This window comes from Meriones unguiculatus, chromosome 3 (genome assembly GCF_030254825.1).
Source record: "Meriones unguiculatus strain TT.TT164.6M chromosome 3, Bangor_MerUng_6.1, whole genome shotgun sequence".
Lineage (NCBI taxonomy): Eukaryota > Metazoa > Chordata > Mammalia > Rodentia > Muridae > Meriones > Meriones unguiculatus.
Window position 1 is genome coordinate 17,525,988 of NC_083351.1, and position 23,306 is coordinate 17,549,293.

The following is a 23,306-nucleotide window of genomic DNA, read 5'->3' on the forward strand; positions in this document are numbered from 1 at the left end:
GGGTTCAATTCCCGTAACACACACACACACACACACTTAAACAAAAATTTCATTTAAAATTTCAACAAGACTCCCGGCCTGTAATCCCAGCACTCAGGGAGGCAGAGGCAGATAGATCTCTGTGAGTTAGTGGCCAGCCTGGTCTATAAAGCAAGTCCAGGACAGCCAGAGCTACACAGAGAAACCCTGTCTCAAAAAAGACAAAACCAATACAATATATATATATATATATATATATATATATATATATATATATATATATTTTTTTTTTTTTTTTCCCTTCCAACAAGAGGGGTAGATAGGTGGATCAGTGGTTAAAGGCACTTACCCCTGTTTAAGAGGACTTCAGGCCAGGAGGGAGTGCCACATACTTTTAATCCCAGAGTTTGGGAGTCAGAGGCAGGAGGCTCTGTCTGAGTTAGAGGCCAGCCTGGTCTACACGGAAAGACACTGCCTCAAAAATAAATAACAGATTAAAAATAAGACTTCACAGGATTGGCAGCACTTGGCAAGTGAGGACAAGAGGTTTGGAAGACCAGGATTATCAACTATGTATATAGTGAGTTCAAAGCCAGGCCCTGTCTAAAGGAAACACGAGCGCTGAGTGTGTGCAGTGTAGTAGCTTCCTCCTACATCAAAGCCTGTATCTTGAAAGGAAGTGAATTCAGACGCAGGGTGGTAAAGGCAGGTCAAAAAGCAGGACATTTTAAGACAGGGGGTTTATAGAAAGGTGAAACAACAAGATGTTTTGTAGGGAAGTCCCTGAAACTGACCAGATCCTGTAGGCCCCACCTTCCCCAAGCATATATAAGCAGAGAGACAGTGAGACTGTCTCAGCTGATCTGCCTAAAAAGCTAGGTGGTGGTACTTGCTTTTAATCCCAGCACTTGGGAGGGAGAAAGATGTCCGTGAGTTTGAGGCCAGCCTGGTCTACAGAGTTCCAGGACAGCTAAGACTATACAGAGAGACCCTGTCTCAAAAACAAATAAAAAAACAAACAAACAAAAAAAAAAAAAACCAAAGTCATACTAGAACCAAGAGGCTGCTGAGCTGCCAGGAAGAAGCTCACCTAACTAATCTGCCTGGAAAGCAGCCTCTCCAGCCTGCTAAGCCGAGTGCATGTTGGGATGTCTGTTCAGGATTTCCAACGTTTTGACCTGACGCCTGCCCAGGAGTGGGCTTTATTGATGCAGCTGTCCGAACCATTTTTGCACCTGAAAGTAACCCAAATAAAGCTAACTGGTTCGCTGGGTTGGGCCCTGGAGGTACGATACTTCGTAGGGTCCCTGTCTGGGAACGTGTGTGGGTTCCCTGTCTTTGTATCTCTTGACAAGTGACAAGATGAGGTGCTGTAATGTTTGCATCTGTAGTCTGTAACGTGAAACAAGATGATATGATGCAGTATCAAGGAGGGGAAGCCTCTGTCTTCGTTTTTAAGTTATTTACCCACTTTTGAGACATAATCTCACTATGGATCCCAGGCTGGCTTGAGTTCTCAGCCCTCCTGCCTTACTCTCCTCAGTGATGGGACTGAAGCTCACCACGCCCCACCCTGCGCTTTCTGGCCTCAAAAGCCTTTAAAGTCCTATGTGTGAGAAGAGTTGAGAATAAGGCTCTGAAGAGGGCTTAGCAGTTGAAGCTCGTCCTCACCAAGGAGGAAAAAACAGACTCCTAAGTTCTCCTCTGACCTCCATATGCATGCTGTGCGCCCCCCCAACTCCATAAATAAAGGTAAGTAAAATACGAAGACTGTCAGAAAACTAAGTGTTTTCAGCCTGAGCTGCCATCTTCCAGTCATTTGACAAAATGTCTCCCAGTGGGAGAGAGAGGAGGCACCTTATGGCTGAGCTTTGGTGACCTGGAGTTCCTGGCCACACATGCATGGCTTTACAAGAAGTCATACTGCAGACATCAAAGAAACAAGTGTGGGTCAAAGAGGAACGCCCCGTTAATGTCGCCATGGCAAAGCTGGCAGAGTCTGTGGTAGCACCTGGTGCTCCCGGCCTTGTAAACAAGCAGGCTGAGGGCAAGATTCGGAGAGAATTAATGAGTATACTGAGCGTGGTCGGAGACGACTTCCTGAAACAGGAAGGAAAACGTAAGCCAAAGAGGAAGGTACCTGGGTTCCCCGCTGAAGCAGCAGCTGCCCAGCCCAGAGAAACATGCGTGGTGAGACCAAATGGACAGGGGCCCTTTCCCATGAATTCTCGGCTAGAGAAGTGAAAATGATACAAAAGGCCTCAGTTGTAAAGTGTTTTCTTTAGTAAAGATTGCTTATTTTTATTCCATGTGTATGTGTGTTCTACCTGCGTGTATGTATGTGCGCTGGTGCGTGGGAGGAGGGCTCCGGATTCCCTGGAGTTAGATAGACAGTTGTGAGCCGCCTTGTGGGTGCTGTGAACCAAAGCCAGGCCCTATGCAATAGCAGCAAGTGCTTTTTTAATCTCGGAGCCATCTTCCCAACCCCCAAATTGTTTTTTGTTTTTTTTTTTTTCTTAATTAGGTTGAACTTTGATATAACCCTCTCCCTGAAAAAAAAAAATATTTTGAGAAGAAAAGCAGGTGTGTGACAGTAAAGACAGTAGGGAAATGACCCACACAGAGTGAGGATTTGAGCTGGCAAGGGCACGGAAAGGTCCCAAGGCCAGCTTGTGTTCTTTTTCTTAGCTTGGTTTTTAGTAAAGGACTCACATGCTGCAATGATTAATTAAATTTTACAACTGTGTACATATTGCATATCACAAACAAAAATTAGCCAGGTCATGGTGGCCCACGCTGGTAATTCTAACATTTAAGAGGCAGAGATACCTGAGGACCAGCCTGGGTTACGAAATGAAGCCCTGTCAAAAAAAAAAAAAAAAATTAAGAGCACACCTTTAACTGCAGCACTGATTGGAGCATCTGTGTGAGTTCAAGGCCAGCCCAAGCCAGCTAGGGCTACAGAGGAAAGCCCGTCTTACAGAGGTTTGTGTGTCTGAGAACAGGGATGACCTGGCATGTTAACCTCTGGTCTCCATGGTCCCCACGTGCACACAGGTGCGCATGTGCCGAGACTCAGGTGTGCACCCGTACGGGCACACCACTCACACACGTGAAAATAGAAAGAGCAAACTTGAAGCACCGTGTTGAGAGAGACTAGCAACGAGCTGGCAGGAGTGAAGACAGAGGTGGGACATTGGACCAAAGAGAGTTTCGTGGTAAAGGTGAGCTCTAAACGATGCACACGAACAAGTAAGTTGGAAATTGCTGAGTTGATGGGTTAAGTGTTTAACCTGCAGAAATATATGGAGATTCTAAGCTCTTGTTTGAGAGGGTCTCACGAAGCCCAGGCTAGTCCTCGAATTCAGTATGTTCTGAATATGGTGGCGCATACCTTTAATCTCAGTCAGGTCTCTGAGTTCAAGCCCAGCCTGCTATATATACATAATGAGTTCTGGGACAGCCAGGGCTATGTAGAAAGACCCTGTCTCAAATAAACAAACAAATAACAAATGATAAGAACAAAACAAAACACCAACAAAACCATTCTGTAGGCCAGACTAGTCTCGGAACTCCTGCTCTCCCTGCCTCTACACCAAAAAAGTGCTGTAATTATAGGCTTTTGTCACCATACTTGGTTTGTGCTGTGCTGGGCATCGAACCCAGGACTGCATGAATGTTCGACAGACACTCCATCAAGGGGGCTGTATTCCCCTGCTTGCTTCTGTCAGTGCCACTTCTTTCCACGTAGCTCTGTCTGGCGTGACCCCTGACAGGGGCACCGCATGGTCTCAGACTCACAGCAGTGTTCCCGGGGAGCCTCCTGAGTGCACCCCACCTCTTCATCAGCTTTTGTTTTATGAGACAGGGTCTCGGGCTGGCTTTGAACTTGCTGTGTGGCTGAGGATGGTCTTGAACATCAGATCTTCCTGCCTCCACCTCCCAAACAGTGGGGTTACAGGTGTGTACCACCAAGCCAGTTTCACCAGCTCTCAGCTTTTTAGCCTCAGTTCAGTTTAGTTTGAGACAGGCCTAGCTCTTCTTAAACTCAGTATCAGCCTCCCTTGGCTTCCCGAGCGCTACCTGGCCAGGCTCTCCTTAGCTTTCTTTTGGCCGGCTGCTTCCTGTACGCGTCAGCCCTGAGCCCTGCTAGCCTGTAGGTGAGCGCACTCTACACTGCGCTCTGAGAGGAGGCAAGGCCTGCTAATTCATTGCCTCTACTGCCCCCGTTAGAGCCTGCTGCTGCTACGCTGTGCACCATCCCTCATGCTCGGAGCTAGTGGTCGTCTGGGTCTTCCCTGAAGAAAGTCAGGCCTCCGCTCTGGCCTCCATTCCACCTGTAGCCCACAGGCAGACAGCAGCAGTTCCAGATTCCTGACTCCACCGCCCTGGGTCCTCCCACCACTTACAAAACATCACCCATTACAAACCCAGCAGGGAGCCAACTCACTGCCTGCTCCAAGACTCCAGGGGACCTCCCTCCTCAGCCCCACAAACTGTTTCAATCAAGCTGTGTCCTTCCCCACTCACTGGAAACCTCTCACAAGACTGAGCCGGAAGCTGGGGCTTTGAAGCGGTGGCCGGCTCTGTCAGGGAACATCTGCACACGTTGGGGTCCTCCTCCCCTGCCTCCTTCCATCCTCTGCCAGTGGCCCCAGGATGGGACCTCCACATACCACATCGGAACTGCCAGGGACGGGTCTTCTGGGGAACTAGAAGCTGTTTAGGGAGGCTCCAAGGGCCGGTTCTCCGCAGAGCTCACATTGGCAAGTATGGGGGAAGAAACCTCCTCTATGGCCATGTTAGCCCAGCCTTGGCTATGCCGTCTGTCAGGCCTTCTGCTCACTAACACTAGGTTTTGTTGTTTTGTTTTTGTTTTTTAGACAGGATTTCTCTGTGTAGCTCTGGCTCTCTCTGTAGACAGACACAGGCCTGTGTCTACCTCTCAAAGGCTGTGATTTAAAAGCTGGCTGATGCTCAATTATTTTTCCTTGTGAAACAAAAACAAAAAAACAAACACGCTAAAGGAGACCTGGGGCCTCCTGTGGGTCAGGGTTCAGTTTTCGTGTCAGTTCCGATAGCAGCACACACGCAGTCAAGCTCAATGAGATCACACCACTTCTGTAGTTACAGGAAAAAAAAGCATTGAGTTTATTTTTTATTCTTTTTCATTTTTTATCTTTGAGACAGAGTCTCTCTCCGTAGCCCTGGCTGGTCTGGAACTCTCCATGTAGACCAGGCTGGCCTAGAACTCAGAGAGATCCAACTGCCTCTGCCTCAGGGTGCCGGGATCAAAGGGTGTGTGCCCCCACGCCCAGCCCCCTTGTACATTTATTAATACAACACATAACACAAACTCAGTCTCTCCCTGTGTTTGGGGATGGGCACAGGAATACAGTACAATTGCCCCTTTCTGGGCCTTTGAGAGAGACCCAGCAAGGAAAGGAAGTGAGTAGTTCTATTCTTGTGGCTTCCTTCCCACCCTGTGACAATCGCCAGTCACACAATGACCGGGCGTGATCGTACAAAAATTCTCGTACAAAAAGCACCAAATTGGCGTACATATACAAGTATATACAAAAAGAAAATCACATTTTAAAAACATACAAAATCTTTCTTTTTTTCTTTTTTTCTTTGCACCAACGTAGAAAAGTGTCCTGTGACGTTCTAAACACACTTCCGATCGTGTTTCCGAAGCTGCTGGACACAGTGGTGGGAGCGTCCTGCTCTAGTCCCTACTCTCTGAGCAGAGACTAGACACACTCCCCTCACTGTGTGCCCCCCCGTGAGCCCCCACCCCCTCCCAAGGGCCTGTCGCCCTCCTCCCCAAGTGTCTGCATCCAGAGGGTATGGGTATCTCGCTCATCCAGCTCCTCATTGGTGTCCTGAAAGAGAAAAATCAGACGCGGTGAGACACAGACTTGAGAGGACACAGGACCTCCCAGGCTGTGGTGACAAATGCCATCTCCAGCCTGGGGCTCTTGTTTTAAAGAAAACAACTAGAATTTAGTTGTCAGAATTCAGTGGGCGGCAGATGCCCTCCAGCAGGGGTTCTCGGCCTTCCCAACCCTGCGACCCTGTGATGCAGCTCCTCATGCTGTGATGACCCCCAACCATTACATTATTTTCACTGCTACTTCATAACTGTGATGTTGCTACTGTTAGGAACTGTAATCTGTGTTTCCCAAATGCCCCAACGGGGTTACAACCCAGAGGTTGACAATCACTGCACGAGACGCTTTAGTGCTAGCTGCTTTAGCCAGGTTGGAGTTCGACTCCAGCAGCTAGGGACTGAACATTAATCAGGTGTACTGGTGCATGCCTTTAATCCCAGATCTGAGACCAGCCTGGTCTCCACAGTGAGTTCCTGGCAAGCAGAGGCGCATCTAAAGAGAAGGAGGAGGTGGTGGAGGAGGAGAATAAGGGGAAGAGGAAGAAGAAGGCAGCAGCAGCTAGGAGATGGCTTGGTGGGTGGGTCCCTACATAATTGTGAGGGCCAGAGCTGAGGTCACCAGTACTCAAAAAGAAAATGCTGGGTAGCTGTGGCAGCCCCCGTGATTCCAGAGCTCAGAAGGCAGGAAAAGGGACTCCAAAGTAACTTGGCTAGCTAGACTAGCAGAACTCTGAGTTCTATTACGAGACCAACCCTGACTCAAAGAGAACAATGGCCAGCCCGTGGTGGCAGGAGCCTGTAATCCCAGCACTCAGAGGCAGAGGCAGGTGGACCTCTGTGAGTTCGAGGCCAGCCTGGTCTAAACAGTGAGTTCAAGACAGCCGAGCCCACACAGAGAAACCCTATCTCGAAAAACCAAAAAGAAAAAAAAAAAAAAAAAGACCCTTTGAAACTCTTCATAAGCACCTCTTACCTCACCTGCACGCTCACGCACACACACACACACACCCTGAGGATGTATAGCCTGGCATCCCTACCGATGACAGCACAAAGACAGGGAAAGGTAGAACTCTTCTTACCTTCTTTCCCCTCTGTGGACACGCCCTCTTCCTGATCTTCTTCTTCAATAAACTCCTCTTCATCCTCATCTACGGGGAGACCAATCGTGTTAAAATGGGACTGGCTTCTCACAGCAGCTATTAGAAGAGGATTAGTCTACAGGCCACACCTGTCTCTATTTCTGGGCCCAACTGGGCACCTCGGGGTCCTGCACCTGATGGTCCCAAGCTCACAGAGCTCAGCCTCCCTATCCCCTGCCTCCTTCTCCAAGATCACAACCCTTTTGCTCTAAGACACCAGTGTCATTCTTACTGGCCTGTCTGTGGCCTCTCGGATGCAAGGAGGCACAGGTAGGGTTCAGACATATCACAAAGGGGAAGCAAGGCAGACAGTTCCTGTCCTGAGGGTTCAAAGTCCTTGGCTTAAAGGAATTTGCTCAGCCTTGGAAACCTGCTCGCTCAGCACCTCCTTCTGTTCTCTTGTTCCTCAGTCCACAGAGAGGCAGTCTTGGGGCGGCCTGGGGTCTCTGCTCAGGAGACAGTGCCCCACCCCCAGATGCAACCTGGATTCTCACCTTCTCATCCTGGGATGTGACCTTCCCTAACATGGCCTTGCCCCTTCCCCGACTCCCTTCCCAGGCCTCAGGGACTTGCAGAGTCAGCATTTGTCAAGCATACCCATAGACCAGAGCAGTGGCTTAAATTTGTAATTCCAGCACTCAGGAAAATGAGGTAGGAGAGTAGCCACAAATTCAGGCTGTCACTGGGCTACACAGTGACACCTTGTCTCAAAAAACAAAACAAAACAAACAAACAAACAAAGCAAAACAACAAAAATGACAAGTCAAAACAATAAACGGGCTCAGGGCTGGACAGAGAGGCTCATGCCTTTAATGCCTGTTCTCAGAAGACCCAGGAATCGGAGCTCTGTGAATCTGAGGCTGGTCTACATGAACAGGCTCAAGCAATGCTGTCGGGATGGTCTCCCTGCATAGGGGTGGGGTAGTGCAGACCTTCAAATGTTATGTTCACACCTGTCTTGAATACCCTCTTCACTATGTAGCCTAAGCCAGCCTCCAGCTCACCATCTTCCTGCCCCTGCCTTAATTTCCCTTCCCAGGTACTAAGTAAGATTCCAGGCCCATACTGGGTCCAGAGAGGCACAGAAAGAGCTGGCTCAGCGGTAGGACACCTACCTGGCATGTGTGAAGCCCTGGGTTTGAAAACAGTAATGGGCTCCCCATTCCCCTCCCCCCCCAAAAAAAAACGAAACAAAACAGGAGACCACAAAGGCAGAGCACACACATGGCAGAATCAGGATTTGAAGTCAGATCTGTCTAATGCCAGAGTCCCAGGCTTTGGATCCACACATAATTTATTTAGCAAAATCTACGCACTAGGCACTGTGCTGGACTCTGGAGTCATCACAGAGTTGACTGCGTAGCCAGCCAGGCATGGTGGCGCACGCCTTTAATCCCAGCACTCAGGAAGCCGAGGCAGGGGGATCTCTGTGAGCTCCAGGCCAGCCCGGTCTACTTAGAGAATTCTCAGGCAGCTAGGGCTCCACAGAGAAACCCTGTCAGCGCTGACTGTGTAAATTTAACTTCTTTAGTGAATCCGCCTCCCGTCGGGGCTCAAGAAGAATGCTCACTTCCAAAGGTCAAATGTGTACAGGCAAGCAGCAGCCTCACGTCCTTTACCTGTCCCAAAGTCGATGGCCCTCAAGGCTTCCGCTATGTGTTCTAGATCCAGGGTAAAGTAGTCCATGTTTTCAAAACCCTGCTCTGTCTTCCCCAACTGGCAGCCTTTGGAAGCTTCCACGATGCTGTTGGGGGAGAGAGGCAGAGTGAGGTCTCTGGGTTCTATGCAGTGAGGGACAGCCCAGCCTTGGCTCTATGGGGGCCCACCCCAGCCCCACAATCCACCCCTGAAGTGAGGGGACAAAGGAGCAGAGAGCATCTCTTCTTTAGTGTCAAGCAGAAGCAGGGGACACGATTTGGGGCTGAGTTCCAACCCCTGCAGAACTAATGCTCGGGGTCCCACAGGGCAGGTGTCAGAAGGACTGAGGGAAAAACTAGAGACTTGGGCCACAGTCCCGGAGACACTGACCTCTTGATGAGTTGCTTGGCACTCTGTGGAGAGAGAGAGGGCAGAGGTTAGCATTGAAAAAACCTGGAGATCTCTGAGTGTGGGGGCGCACACCTTTAAGCCCAGCACTCAGGAGGAAGAGGCAGGAGGATCATCATGAGTTTGAGGCCAGTCTACAAAGCAAGTCCAGGACAGCCAGGGCTATTACACAGAGAAACCCTGTCAAAAAAAGAGAGAAAGAAGGAAGGAAGGAAGGAAGGAAGGAAGGAAGGAAGGAAGGAAGGAAGGAAGGAGGGAAGGAAGGAAGGGGAAAAGGAAAAGAAAAACCTGTTCCATGGAACAGGCATAACTCGCCTCCTGCCCTGTTAGACAGAACTTGGACATTTTCTCTCTTCTTGGTTAGCACAGACCTTGGCCAGCACACACCCCAGCATGCTTCCAGGGTTGTGGAAGGAAGGCAGGCACTCACAGTGTCTGAAGCCTTTTGCCTGACAGTCAACCAAACCTCCACTTCATGGTCCATGGAGGGGAGCCTGAAGGCATGTGTTTTGGGTGTTGTCGTTTTTGTGTGTGTATTTAAATTTTTCTTTATACGTATGAATGTATGTAGGTGCATCATGTGTGCTGCAGTCCCTGGAGGCCAGAAGAGGGGGCCAGAGTCCCCTGGATCTGGAAGCATAGGTGGTTGTGGGATGCCCCACACGGGTCTGGGGACTTGACTCAAGCGCCCTGAAAGAGCTGTAAGCCCTCCTGACTCTTGAGCCATTTCTCGTCTCTCCAGACCTTCTGGCTTTTGCTGTCGTAGCTGAAAGGATCCATTATTTTTTAAAGGGTATTTACGCGTGCCTGCATGTATGTGTGTACACCACACAGGTCCCCGGTGCCTTTGGAAGTTAGAGATGGGCAATGGGTCCCCTGGAACTCAAGTTTTGGGTGGTCGTAAGCCACCATGTGGGTACTGGAAACTGGACCCAGGTCCTTCCCAAAAGCAAAAAAGCAAAAAAAAAAAAAAAAAAAAAAAAAAAAAAAAATCTTTTTCTTTGTATTTTCTTTGGTTTCTTTGCTGTTTGTCTTTAAGACAGGATCTCTATATTATGCAGCCCTGCCTGTCCTGGAATGTAGACCAGGCTAACCTCAAACTCACCGAGATCTGCCTGCCTCTGCTTCCCCAGTGCTGGGATTAAAGACAGGCGATACAGAGAGTGTTCTTAACCATGAAGTCATCTCTCCACCTTCAATGTTTTTATGTCAGTTTGTTTATTTATTTGTTTACTTGTTTATTGACAGGGATTCACCTTACAGTCTTGGCTGGCCTGGAGCTTGCTGTGTAGACCAGGCTAGCCTCAAACTCACAGAGATCCTCCTGCTTCTGCCTGTGTCTTCCAAGTGCTGGGATCAAGGTCGTGTGTCACCTGGCATGTTTTATTTTGAGATAACACTTTATCAAGTTACCCTGATTTCCCCTGGACTTGGAATCCTCCTGTTGCAGCCTAGAAGTACTAGGATAGCAGGCGTGAGCCTACAGTGGTGACATGCCTGGCAGTCACACTGAGATTTAAATGGCCTGTTCAAGAGTTAGGGAAGAGGAAAGTTCAGATCCACTCAAGCCGTCCAGGTGCCACTCACTCACCAAGAGAAAGGTGGCCCCTCCAGGCTCGTCCAGGGACTGGATGGCTGTTTCCACAAGCTTGGTGGACTTTTCTAGCTGCTCTCGGTACTGGAGGATCAGGCCCTCAATGAAGCCCAGCTTCTCCTCCTGCTCCTGCGTGATCCGCTGCAGCAGCTCACTCTTCTTCTCGTCCAGGATGGCGTAGAGGGTGTCAAACTTCTGGCTCAGCTCCTCCTTCACCTGGTGGCTGTTTTCCTGAGGGCAGAAATCCTACAGTCACTTCTCATGGGGTCCCAACCCACTTTCTGAGACAGAAGGGCCCAGGAACCATCTGCAGCAGGAAGACACCCTGTCATGTCTTCCGGTGCCCAGGAGGCGAAGTTAACAGGAAGAAAGTGCCCGAAAGGAAGGCTGGCGTGGTGCAGCTTAGTGAGACTTTGTTTCAAAATCAAACGTCAGATGGGCTTGGCAGTGGCACCTTTCAGAATGGGATGCCACTCCGAGGGGTAACAATGTCCCTTCCTCTCCATGGCTGTCCCCTTACCGCTCTTACCAGCGCCAAACCTCCTTAAAAAGAGATCAAATTAAATTTTGTTCTTTCTTCTTCCTTTCTTTTTCCTTCTTTCCTTCCTTCCTTCCTTCCAACAGGGTATCACTATATAGCCCTGGCTAGCCTGGAACTCACTATATTGTTCAAGCTAGCCTCAAACTCACAGAGATTCTCTAGCTTTTGGCTCCTGAGTGCTGGGATTAAGGTGTGTGTCACCTTGTCCAGGAAGACAAGACTTTTGGATACTCTTTAAGGGTGGGAAATCGTCCTTTTACTTTCTTTTCTTCTTTTTTCTCTCTCTTCATTTTACTTTAAAAAACAAAAACAAAAACAAAAACATTATGTGTAGGGAGATGACCTTGCATTTCTGATTCTCTTGCCTCCACTTCCCAAATGCTGAGATTACAGATGTGCCATCACATCTAGCTGGGAAAGCTATCCCGGCCTTCCGCCATCTGTGGAACCAACAGCCTTCCAAAGCTCATTAGAAATACAAAATTTCAGCCAGGTGCATGCCTACAATCTCAGCACTTGGCAGGTAGAGAGGCAGGAGGACCAGAAGTTCAAGAGCAACCTAGACTACACAGTGAATGAAAGGCTGTTCCCCACAAGGCCTTGTCTAAAGAAAAAAAAAAAATCAGCCAGGCAGTGATGGTGCACACCTTTAATCCTAGTCTCTGGAAGTAGAGGCAGGTGGATCTCTTGGGTTTGGGCTACAGGGTGAGTTCCAGGACAGCCAGGGCTACACAGAGAAACCCTGTCCCCGAAAAACGAACAGACAAAAAATAAAATCAAAGATAGAAGGACAGAAAGAGAGCTGGAGAATTGGGTTAGTGGCTAAGAGCACCTGCTGTTCTTCTGGAAGACCCCGTTTAATTCCCAGCACCCACATGGTGGCTCACAGCCATCTGGAACTCCAGTTCCAGGGGATCCAGCTCCCTCTTCTGGCCTCCTCTGGCACTGCACACATGGTGCACAGACACATAAGCAGCCAAAACATCCATATACATAAAAAAAAAAAAAAAAAAAGAGGAAGAGGTAAAGAACCCTGGTTCATTCCAGACCCACTGAGTCAGAACCTGCGCTTCCACAGGCTGCTGTGTCAAGGGTGAGCTTTTAAAGGTCCAGGAGTCTTGCTCTGCAGCAAAATGATTCACACTGGAGACGTTCTGGGAGTTACTGGAGAGCCCTGAGTCAGGGACCAACTGGATCTGTCTTGACTTTGGGCAGGGTCTGTGTTCAGGAAGCACTTGCTGAATGAGTGGAGGAATGACTATGCCCCCTTCCTGCTGTCTGTGCTGGGCACCCAAGGCTCCAGTCCCCAAACTGCACTCACAGCTCAGGCCTTCCCCAGAGACCGGTCACGCTGGAGGCTTCAACGCCTCCTCACCGCTGCCAGGGCCGCTGGGCACCCTCACCTTGGTCACTCGGCAGGAGTCCTCCAGCTGAGAGATGATGGTCTGCACTCTGTCATTCCCGGCCACCAGCATGGAGATGCAGTTACTCAGCTCAGTCTGGACGGGAGGGGAGAGAGGAGACGGAAGCAGACTCAGAGCCGGCCGCTTCTCTGGCACTACAGCACCCTCTCGGACAGTCACCGCGAGGGTTGCTATCCCTCCTTCCGGGGTACAGTTCAGGCCAAAAGCAGAGACTACCACAGATGTACGTATCCATTATGGAACAGATGAGGCCCAGAGAGGGGAGCTGAGCAACCCAGGACACACAGCAAGGTACTGACAAAGCAGCAGAGGAAAAACCAGTTTCTTTCATTTTCTTTTCCTTTTTTTTTTTTCAAATTTAATTTAACTTATATTTATTTATTTGTTTGTTTATTTATTTTTATTTTTGAGACGGGGTCTTCCTACAATGCCTTGGCTGGCCCAGAACTCAATATAGAGAACCAGGCTGGCCTCGAATTCATACCGACCCTGCCTCTGCCTCCCGCATTCTAGGCTTAAATGCCCGAGTGGGGTGTGGAGAACAGAGAGTTCAGAAAGTGGGGCTACAGCTCACTCCACGGCAGGATGCTGGGGTTGCCGCTGCCCAGGGAAGGGCCTGGAATCTGCCTGTGCTGCATGAGAGGCTCAGGTGGAGAGATCTATGACCCCCGAGCACACAGGACGGGCAACCCGTGGCCGGGGAGTCTGGTCTCTTCCCCGTGGCCACACCCGGGTGCTCTCAAGTGGCTTTAAGTATATATAACCCATGAGCTCAGCCACCTCCCCCAGGGAGGCAGCGGCTTCAGTCCCTGTGGCCTGAGAAGTCCCTCCAGAGGAGCTATTCCTAAAAGGCCAGCTCAGCACATCCGAAAGGGTCAAATCTGTCCCTGGAATCATCTGGGCGCAGTGGCTGTCGTCAGTACCTTCTGTCCCTGGAAGATGCTTTGCAACGGGGCAACCTCACAGGCCTGGTGGGCCCCGAACACCTTGCACAGGGAGCAAGTAGGCACTTCACAGGTGAGGCAGTAGATGTTGATTTTTTCATCTTCATGCTCCTTGCACATCGGGTGGCTGCCCTTCTGCAGGGGCCGACTAAGGTGGAAAGAGCCACAGGTCAGAGATGTCCCCCTTCCCTGTCCCATCCTAGCTCCATGCACAGGAGGCCAACGCATCCATGTGTCAGCTCCCAGTGGATCTGGCCGCTGCAAACATCCTCCTTTTTATCATCCAGGAGCCCAAGATCAAGGAAGCTAGTGACATCAGACAAACCTGTTTCCAGACACTAAAACTCAGGCTCCGGAGTACAGAGGACATGGGGAGGGCCCCAGGATTCCAGGCATTGGAAGATACAAACCACAGGAAAGAAGTGACAGAGTCCCAGGAAATAAATGGACTTGTCCAAGGTGGCCCAGCAACATCTCCCCAGCCCAGGCGGGGAGGTTAGAACACCTCAGTTCTAATTATAGCCGCACTGCCTAGGGTTGCTGGGGCCTGGGCAATCCTGTCGGCAGCCTGGCCATCTATATTTAATCCATCAGACTGTACCCTCCAGGCAGGCAGGGAAGCCTGCTTGTTTTCCTTCCCTGAGTCTATAACATACAGTACCTGGCGCGGAGAACATGAAGAGGAAACACAAGTAGAAAGAATATATCAGTAAACACATCCTAGGGTGTCTGAGGGTCCAGAGAAGGGCTTAGTATGGTCACCCGAAGCCAGACAAACAGCACGTGGCTGGGGCCGGGGCTGTCCAGAAGCCCAGAGCAAACCTCCACAGCACAAAGGCCCTTCCTGGTGGCCAGGCATCAGGGTCAAACGCTCGTTGTCTGTGACCTTAGTCCTTTGAGCCTCAGTGTCTCTCAGGTCTGTGCCAACCGTGTCAGAACGGGACACCTGCAGGGCTCTGAGCAGACCCTGGTGAAGAAAACTGTCCTTGTCACTCACGTATTAGGGAAAAGCCTCAGAGCTCAAACGCAAGATGCTCTTCAGGCCTCGACAGCAGTGGGCTGACACTGGTATACTATAAATTACATCATCATCATCGTCATCGTCGTTTTCAGAAACAGGCACTTGTGGTTTGGGCAAGGTGGCACGGCAGATAAGGGTGCTCGCAGCCCAAGCTACCAACCTGGTTTGAAGCCTGGAATTCATGTAAAGGAGAGAACTGATTCCACAAAGCTGTTCTCTGACCTCCATGGGCACATGGACACTAATAACGACACTAAATAAAAATAGTTTTAAATGTATCCATGTGCGTTGTCTGGGGAGGAGACCGGGGGCTGGACAGAGCCTTGTATTAAATAAGAGTTCTACCACTGTGCTACACTTCCAGCCTCTTCTTTCCGTTATTTTGTTCTAACTTTGAATCAGGATCTTGCCGAATTGTCCAGGCAGGCACTGCATTTGCGGTGTAGCCTAGGAGAACCTTGAAAGTAAAATCCTCCTGCCTCAGACGCCCAAGTAGCTGGGATCACTGTACCATGCCTAGTCCACTGTCCGTTTGTAATGTTGTGTTCTAGGTACATGAGGCAGGATCTAACGAAGAAGCGTAGAATATTCACTGTGGCGGCTGGAGAGGTGGATGGGCAATTACGGGAGCTTACTGCAAAGGACCTGGGTTTGGTTCCCAGCACCCACATGGCGGCTCAGAGCCATCTGTAAGTCCAGTTCTAGTTCCAGGGGGACTGTGACACCTATACCCTGTCAACTTCACTACATCTGGAATTAACTAAAACCCAAGCAGCTGGGTATGCCTGTAAGGATTTGTCTGTTTGTTGAGACAGAATTTCCCTGTGGAGCCTCGGCTGTCCTAGAACTCGCTCTGTAGACCAGGCTGGCCTCAGACTCACAGAGATCCACCTGCCTCTGCCACCTGAGTGAAGGGATTAAAGGTGTGTGCCACCACTGCCTGGGCAGGACTTTTATTTATTTATTTATTTCTTAATTAAATCACTTGGAGTGGGAAGACCCACTTTTAATCCAGATCTTTTCTGAGGCGGGAAAATAGACCTTTAATCTGGGCCACAAAAAGGACATGGAAGAAGGAAGCTCTCTCTTTGCCTGTTCTCTCTCTCTCACTAGCAAGTCCATCTCTTCACTGGCATTAGGGCTTGTTTCTTTGGAATTCTGGAGTATACTGAAGACCAGCTGAGGCATCCAGCCTCATGGAATGAACAAGTACTAGATTCTTGGAGCTTCTGTTGGTAGACATCCATTGCTGGACTGGCTGGCCCACAGCCTGTAAACCATTCTAATAAATCCCACACATAAAAATAAATACATATACAGAATATACACACACGTACCTATTTGCTGTACATTCTGTTTCTGTAGAAAACTCTGACTAATCCAGGGATCCGTACCCTCTTCTGGTCTCCACAGACACCAGACACACGCATGCACGCACTCACACATACACACACAGCAGGGAGAATATTAACCACCCTCTCCTCAGCTTCACCATTTGCTGGCCTAACCTGAGCCTTCGTTTCCTCATTGTAAAACAGGGGTGAGATGGCCTTGTGATATCACTGTGAGGCTGGACAGGAAACGCACAGAGGAGCCGAGGGTGGCGCTCAGAGCAGGGTGAATATCTAATATTTTTGCAAATCTCGGTGATATCCTCTTTGACATTCACAGATCCTACCATCTGTTCCCTTGACTCAGTCTGGCTGCACAGGCTGGGCTTGAACTCTCAGTCCCCTGCCTCAGCCTTCTAAGTGCTGGGATTACAGATGTGTTCCATCTTAACTGGCCTGGTGAAGGTTTTAGGCTGTGAGGCCATGAGTGGTCCAGGAGTCTTGTTGGGATATTCCCATGTACATGACTGATGGGTAAATGGACCGATTGGCAGTGGCGCCGTGGATCCCAGCACCCAGGCTCTTGTGGATTCTCAGCAGGGTCTACCATGGAGCCCCAGTCAGGATGCCCTTCCTTGTAAAGATCACCCCAGTAGCTATGCCGCTTTCCAGTTTGATGCCCACCACTGCACAACCTCTGCCATTCACAAATTCTGCCCAGATCACCCCCTTCCCGACTGGCAAACTCTGGGTAATTGTCCAAAACTACTATTACTGTTATTATTATTAATATTATTGAGGAAGGGTGAGACAGGGTCTCATTCTGTAGCTTAGGCTGGACTGGAGCTCACAGTAATCCCCCTGTCTCTGTCTCTCAAGAGCTGAGTTCACAGGTGTGAGTCACCACACCAAGCTGACTTTCCTTCTTTGGGATTCCACTTCCTTCTCTACATAGGGACAGTCCCTCAGGATGAAGCATTCTGGGTGCCTGGCTCTCGCTGTCTTATGGACCACTTGGCTGCATCCTCCCACGTGTTCTCTCGGCTGTGAGTTTCTCTCTCATACACACACACACACACACACACACACACACACACCTCTGCACCCTGCTCTTAGGATTCCTTTCCACGCCCCCAGGGTACCCCAACCTCCAGAGCCGAAGCTCTGTCTGAGGTGGAGGATGATGACTGTCGGCTGACAGATGTGCCTGTGGTCCCCCCCCCCCCGAGGCGGAGGGCTGCACACCGACCTGGAGCACTCCTGCTTGTAGATGTCAATGATGTTCTCCACCAGCAGGTTCCTCTGGAGGCCGTATACCCCATGCCGGTCCATGATCACTTCGTGGCGGCACGAGGGGCACCGGAAACGGCCTCCGGACATGGACACTGAGCCACCGCGGTTGGTCCAGTAGGGGTTGGCAGCCTGCAGACAGCCAAGGCAGAGGTGAGGCTGCATTCCTCCCCTCCCCAGTCTCCAGCTCTCCTTTCCCCGGTTGCCCCAGACACACTGGCCAAACCACAGGCTCCTGGGCTTGACCTAGAACCAGCCCACCATGGGCTGGAGTATCCTGGTTGAAGCACTGAGTCAAAGGGTTCGGTATCAGCCAACCTGAGTTCAAGTCATGTGACTTCAGACCAGCAACTCTCTCTCTATGCCTCAGTTTACTCCTGTAGAGCCAACTCCTAAGATTGTTACTTTAAAGATAATTGTAGGGGTTAAAAAAATTTTTTTTTTGTTTTTGGTTTTTCTGTTTGTTTTTAAGATTGGGTCTTGCTATTTCAGACTAATTAGGTATCACAGACTGGCCCCAGACTCAGCAATCCTCCTGCCTCAGCTTCCTGAATGCTGGGATTATTTTTAAAAATTACTTTAATTTAATTTTATGTGCATTAGTGTGAAGGTGCCAGATCCCTTGGAGCTGGTGTTACAGACAGTTGTGAGCTGCCATGTGGGTGCTGGGAATGGAACCCGGGTCCATCAGAGGAGCAGACAGTGCTCTTGACTACTGAGCCATCTCTCCAGCCCCAAATGCTGGGGTTATTGACATATGCAAGGTCACCTGACTTTGGGAGACCATTTGCTGTAGGGGCAAATGCTGTAGAGGGACCCTTGAATCCCTCTTCCCAGTGCAGTCACAACTATTCCCTCCTTACCCGAGGAAGATGGAGTCTCTTCCGCCACCATGCTGGAGCTCAGGACTCTGGGATGCCTCTGTGGCCATGTGCCTCTTGCCACCCTCCTCCCAAAGCTCTGGGCCCCCTGCCACCCTGGAGCTGGCTCCTACCCCAGGGCCTGCTTTCTCTCGTCTCTACCCGCCTCCCCTTCTTATCACCTGAGGCATTTGACTCTTGACTAGGGATGGAATAGTGCGCCATCCAGGCAGAGCAGGGAGCTATGGGCAGGGTGGGGACGAGATGGGTGTGTCACGGAGCCGAAATGGAGCAGCTAGCTCCCCTTTCCCCGGGCCCCATCCCTACCCCGAAACCCTAACCCTTCCCAGAAGTCTCTGCGTGGCTTCACGTTGGAGCGAGCTAGTGAGCGTCAGAAGCTGCCTAGGCAGAGAGCAAGGAGCGCCTAAGAAGCCGTCGGGGGGAGGAGGGGGAAGCGGGGAGCCCTCCAGGTCCCGGCCCTGCCTAGTGCTGACCTGGAAGATGTCGTTGGCACACTTCCGGCAGAGGTTGTGCTGGCAGGGCAGGATGACCACTGGCTTGGTAAACATCTCCAGGCAGATGGGGCAGATGAGCTGCTTCTCCAGGTTTTCCATGGCGTTTCCGTCCGGGATCAGGCTAGATTTATAATCCATGTTGCTTTGAGATGCCACCGACTCCTCCACCAATGTCACACTGATTGGAACCGGAGGCCTTGCCTTCGTCCCCAAGCCCACTCGGATACTCTTTGTCTCCTGGCGCCCGACTTCTCTCTTGGTCTGAGGCCCCTCTGATATTTATAGCTGCACGTCAGTCACATGAGCCCCAGGAGGGGACCAGCTGAGCATTCTCGAGCCAAGCTGCTGGCAGGGCTTGAGTTTCCTCCAGGCCTCAAAGATTTGGCCCTCTCAGATCACATGCAGGGATGAGCAATCGCTGTTCCCCCAGGGGTGGGGGTCGTAAACAGGAACAGACTGTTCAGAGCCAGGTTAGGGGGGCGGGGCAGGTACCCTCGTTTCCCCGTCCCCCCTCCCCACCTCCACCCTCCAGTCAAGCGGGAGTGAGGGATGGGACCTAGAGAGAGGGTTCCTGGCATTCAAGGGATAACAGCTGGCCCTCCTGTACCAACCTAGGTCAGTTTCCCTTCTGGATCCTTGAGCAGCTCCAAGCTAAGGGCTTGGGATAGGCCTTCTGAGAGCTATCCTGTCTCAAAGCGTTTCAATGGTGTTTTTAGAGACTCCCACCCGGACCCCGCCTCGGCCAACTCTTTCACTTCCTGCTGAAAGGGCTTTCTGAGGGCTGGTGGGGTGGCCCAGGGTATAGGTGCTTGCTGCCAAGGCTGACACCTTGCGTTCACATGTTCCTGTTTTCCCTGCACTGACATGCTCACAGCTCAGAAAGGGGACAAACACGAACTCCCTTGGGGTGCCTCAGAACCCTGCCCTGACACTTGGAAGTCCGCCAGAGGCTCCCCTGGACTCCGCACGCGTGTTCACTCTTGGGCCCTGTAGACGACCCTACGAGGCTGTGGAATATATGGGTACAGAGACAGGACTGATCGAAGGTGATCTGCAAGCCTATATTCCTAGCAACTCAGGAGGCCGAAGCAGGAGAACCTAAAGTTTCAGGCCATCCTGGGCTACATAGTGCTGTCATGGCTCAGCACGAAAGGTGACCCGAGGCATGATGGTACATGCCTGTAACTCCGGTACTTAGAAGACAGACGCAGGAGTTCAAAGCCAGCCTGGGCTACATGAGACCCTATCTCAAAATACCAAAATACTGTCGCCACACGCCTCTGGTCACCACCATGACCCCTCACCACAAACCACACCACCCCAAAAGAAAAGGTAGAGCACTGTGTGTGTGTTTGCTTGTTCTTTAGTGTTTTTCGAGGCAGAGTTTCTCCCTGTAGTCCTGGCTGTCTTGGCTGTCCACTTGCTTTGTCGACCAGATCCCCCTTTAAACCCAAGCGCTGGGTTTAAAGCAGTGCGTCCCGACTGCCTGGCTTAAAAGCACATTTTTAAAAGTAAAAAGACAGAGCAGAAGTCCAGGGTTCAGTTCCCAGCATCCATACGGCGGCTCACAACTGTTATTCCCCGTCCAGGGGGCCTGGCACCCACGTTGGCCTATACGAGCGCTGCATGCTTGCGATGCGAATGTAGGCGCGCAGGCAGAGCACTCATACACGTACATAGAAAACAGATTTTTAAAAATAATTTTTTTAAATAGTAGGGGATGGAGAGATAGCTAAGCAGTTAAGATTCCGGGCTATCTTCCAGGAGACCTGGGTTCAAATCCCAGCGCCCACAGGGTGGCTCACAATTGTCTTGTGACTCTAGTTCTGAGGAATCAAAGGCCTCTTCTGGATGCACATGGCACACAGATATACATGCAGGGAAACACACGTATGCAGAAAAAAGTAGATCTCCTTTAAAGGGTTAAAAAACAAACAAACAAACAAACAATAAAAACAACGAGAGAAGCCTAGCATGTGGGATGAGGACTTAGGTTAAATTTTACAACTCCCCCACACACAAAAAAGTTTAGGGGGAGTCCTAAGAGCAGAGGGTCCAGTCTCAGGAGAGGGAAGATGAGGAGGAGCCAGCCCCATCAAGATTACAGGAGGAGGCCTTTCAGACAAAGGACAGAAAGCCAGGCAGTGATTCAGGCAGGAGGACCGCCGTGAGTTCAAGGTCAGCCTGGGCTGCTGCATGAGGACCTGTCGATTTTTGAGGCTCTCATGGTTTCCCTGGTGTTTGCCGAGCACTGTGCACTCGCTATGAGCCAGGCTCTGTGCTAAGCACTCATCGGCCTGTGGCATTTCATCGCCTGATCAATCTAACACTGAGAGAACCGCTGCTCCCCCGCCGATGGACAGGCAAGTCAGGCACAGGGAGGCAAAGTGACCTGTGTGAAGTTACACAGCTAGCAGCAGGTGGCTCTGAGACACAGCCCGGTCTGAGCTCGCATCTCCGTGGAGGGGTGTCTGGGACCAGGTGATAGTTTCAGACCATCTGAGGGAGAAGAAGATGAGAACGCGTCTCGGCCATCCTTCCCTGTTCACAGGGCCTGCTGTTCATTCAGGCACGGGTAGCGTGGCACCTCAGGAAAGGGGGGCCTCTCCCCTCTCATGGGGAATAAGTCACAGGAGGTTTATGTTGGTAGATGGTTTTGTGCGCTGTGTATTCAAATGCTTGTTTTTGTACCCAGGGATCTTGTTACAGTCCAGACGCTGGCATTAACATTGTTATTGAAGCATCTCCCGGGTCAATGTTGGGTAAAAATTGTTCTCCACCACTTCTGATTAGTTAATAAAGAGCTGAGCAGCCTATATCTGTGCAGGAATGCTAAGGCAGGACTTCCAGGCTCAGAGAGGGGTTCCCAGGTGGAGAGCAGAGAGAGAGAGAGAAGGTTGCCACGAGGGAGTCACCATGAGGACATGGATGGAGCTGGAGCAGCCAGGGCGAGACTAAGATGGCAGATAAGGGGGTACACGGCTGGGAAGTAGCTCAGACCAGCATAGATGGGTTAAAATAGCTCAATATCTGCCCAGCTACAGTGCTTAAACTATTATTAATAAGTAGAAAGGTCTCCGCGTCGTTATTCAGGAGCTAGGGCAGGTATTGGAAAAGCCCCTACTTTTAATTTTGCAGGTTTAAGCCTGTAATAGTAATCTTCCTTTCTGTCTAACAGTGCAGCCATTGCCAAGGTCATATTACTAGCAATAACATCTGCTAACCATAAGGACTTTCTCCATGCTAAGAACATGAGTGCAAGAAGTAAGCTTCACTCTTGCTTTGGAATGGGGCTGTGAGCGAGTGGAAAGCCTACCCTGGGTTGGGTGGGGGGCATGTATGGAGAAATGGCAGTTAAGAGCACTGCCTGCTCTTTCAGAGGACCCGGGTTCAATTTCCGGCACCCACGTGGCAGCTTACAACTGTTTGTAAGTTCAGTTCCAGGGAATCTGACACCCTCATTCATATGTACAGGCAGGCAAAATACCAATGCACATTAAAAAGTAACAAACTACTAAAAAATAAAAAGTCCCTGGGATCTTGGTGCCAATTGGAATTTCCTGACTCTTGCCTACTTAAGAGGTATAATAGGGCTGATGGCTCAGTGGTTAGAGCTCTGGCTGCTTTTCCAGAGTAGCTGGGTGGGACTTCCACACGCATGTAACGTGCGCGCGCACACATACACATACACACACACACACACACACACACACACACAGTGGCTCACAACCGTGTCCCGGGGGAGCTTGTGCCCTCTTTGGCTCTGCAGGCACACATGCGGTGCACAGACATACGTTCAAGGAAAGCACAGACACGCATAGAAACTTTAAAAATAAAGTAAACGTTCTTTTAAAAAAAGCAGCTCAGAGTCGCCTTCAGCTACATAGTAAGTCCAAGACTAACTGAATTATTTTAGATCCTGTCTCAAAATAAAAAACCAAAAGGCGGCCAGGCATGGTGCAGGCTTTTAATCCAGCACTCGGAGGCAGGGGCAGGCAGATCTCTGTGAGTTCGAGGCCAGCCTGGTCTACAGAGTGAGTTCCAGGACAGCCAGGGCTTGGATCAGCCGATGCGGCGAAGGAAGAAGAGCCTTGCTGATGTCTGTGTCCTGGACAAGTTTTGCCACCTGGGAGGAGCAATTCACAGCTTCCTGTTGACTTTCTCCGGCCACACTGGACAGGCAGGTGCAGAGCCCCAGCAAACAGACAGTGGGACGGCCTCCAGCCTGGACACCGGGAAGGCCAGCTCTGTTGAAAGTCAAGGGGTGAGATGGGGAAATTCCCACGTGGGCTGCACTGGGCAGAAAAACATGTCTGGCCATTCAAGCCTCACACCTGTCCTTTAGGGAGAGCTGTGTCTTTCCCCTCCCAGCAGGAAACGAGATTCAGAGAGTGAGCTGACTTGGCCAAAGTCACACAGCCAGAAACAGTAGAGCGACTCTGAAACCTTCTGTTAAGGGCAGTTATTGAGTGTTTATTATGGCTGAGCAGTGAGCTGAGACTTTTCCACACTTCCTATCGCTCTACGTGACTCAGCGGGGCAGGGAGTGGCACCTCCCCTGCTTCCGGCTGACCTGCAGAGGCTCAAAGACATGCAGTCACTTGGCCAGGCTCCACCAGGAGTAAGTGGCAGAGCCAGGGGCATCACCAGGAAGTTATAAACCAACATCACCACCAGTTGTTAAGATAAACTAGAAAGCCATGGGCCTGGCAGCTGGAGAGAGCAGTAT

General features: G+C 50.5%; 1 protein-coding gene across 1 annotated transcript; it reads right to left on the minus strand.

Annotated features, from left to right (window-relative positions):
• Positions 1 to 5,109: 5,109 nt before the first annotated feature.
• Positions 5,110 to 18,830, minus strand: Trim63 (tripartite motif containing 63). The gene is made up of 9 exons (XM_021644234.2): positions 18,557 to 18,830; positions 17,162 to 17,334; positions 13,540 to 13,708; positions 12,596 to 12,691; positions 10,649 to 10,882; positions 9,040 to 9,062; positions 8,631 to 8,755; positions 6,952 to 7,020; positions 5,110 to 5,864 (listed from the first exon to the last, which is right to left on the minus strand). Exons 1-9 carry the CDS (start codon positions 18,713 to 18,715, stop codon positions 5,854 to 5,856), a joined length of 1,059 nt encoding a protein of 352 aa, XP_021499909.1. The 5' UTR covers positions 18,716 to 18,830; the 3' UTR covers positions 5,110 to 5,853.
• Positions 18,831 to 23,306: the final 4,476 nt, after the last annotated feature.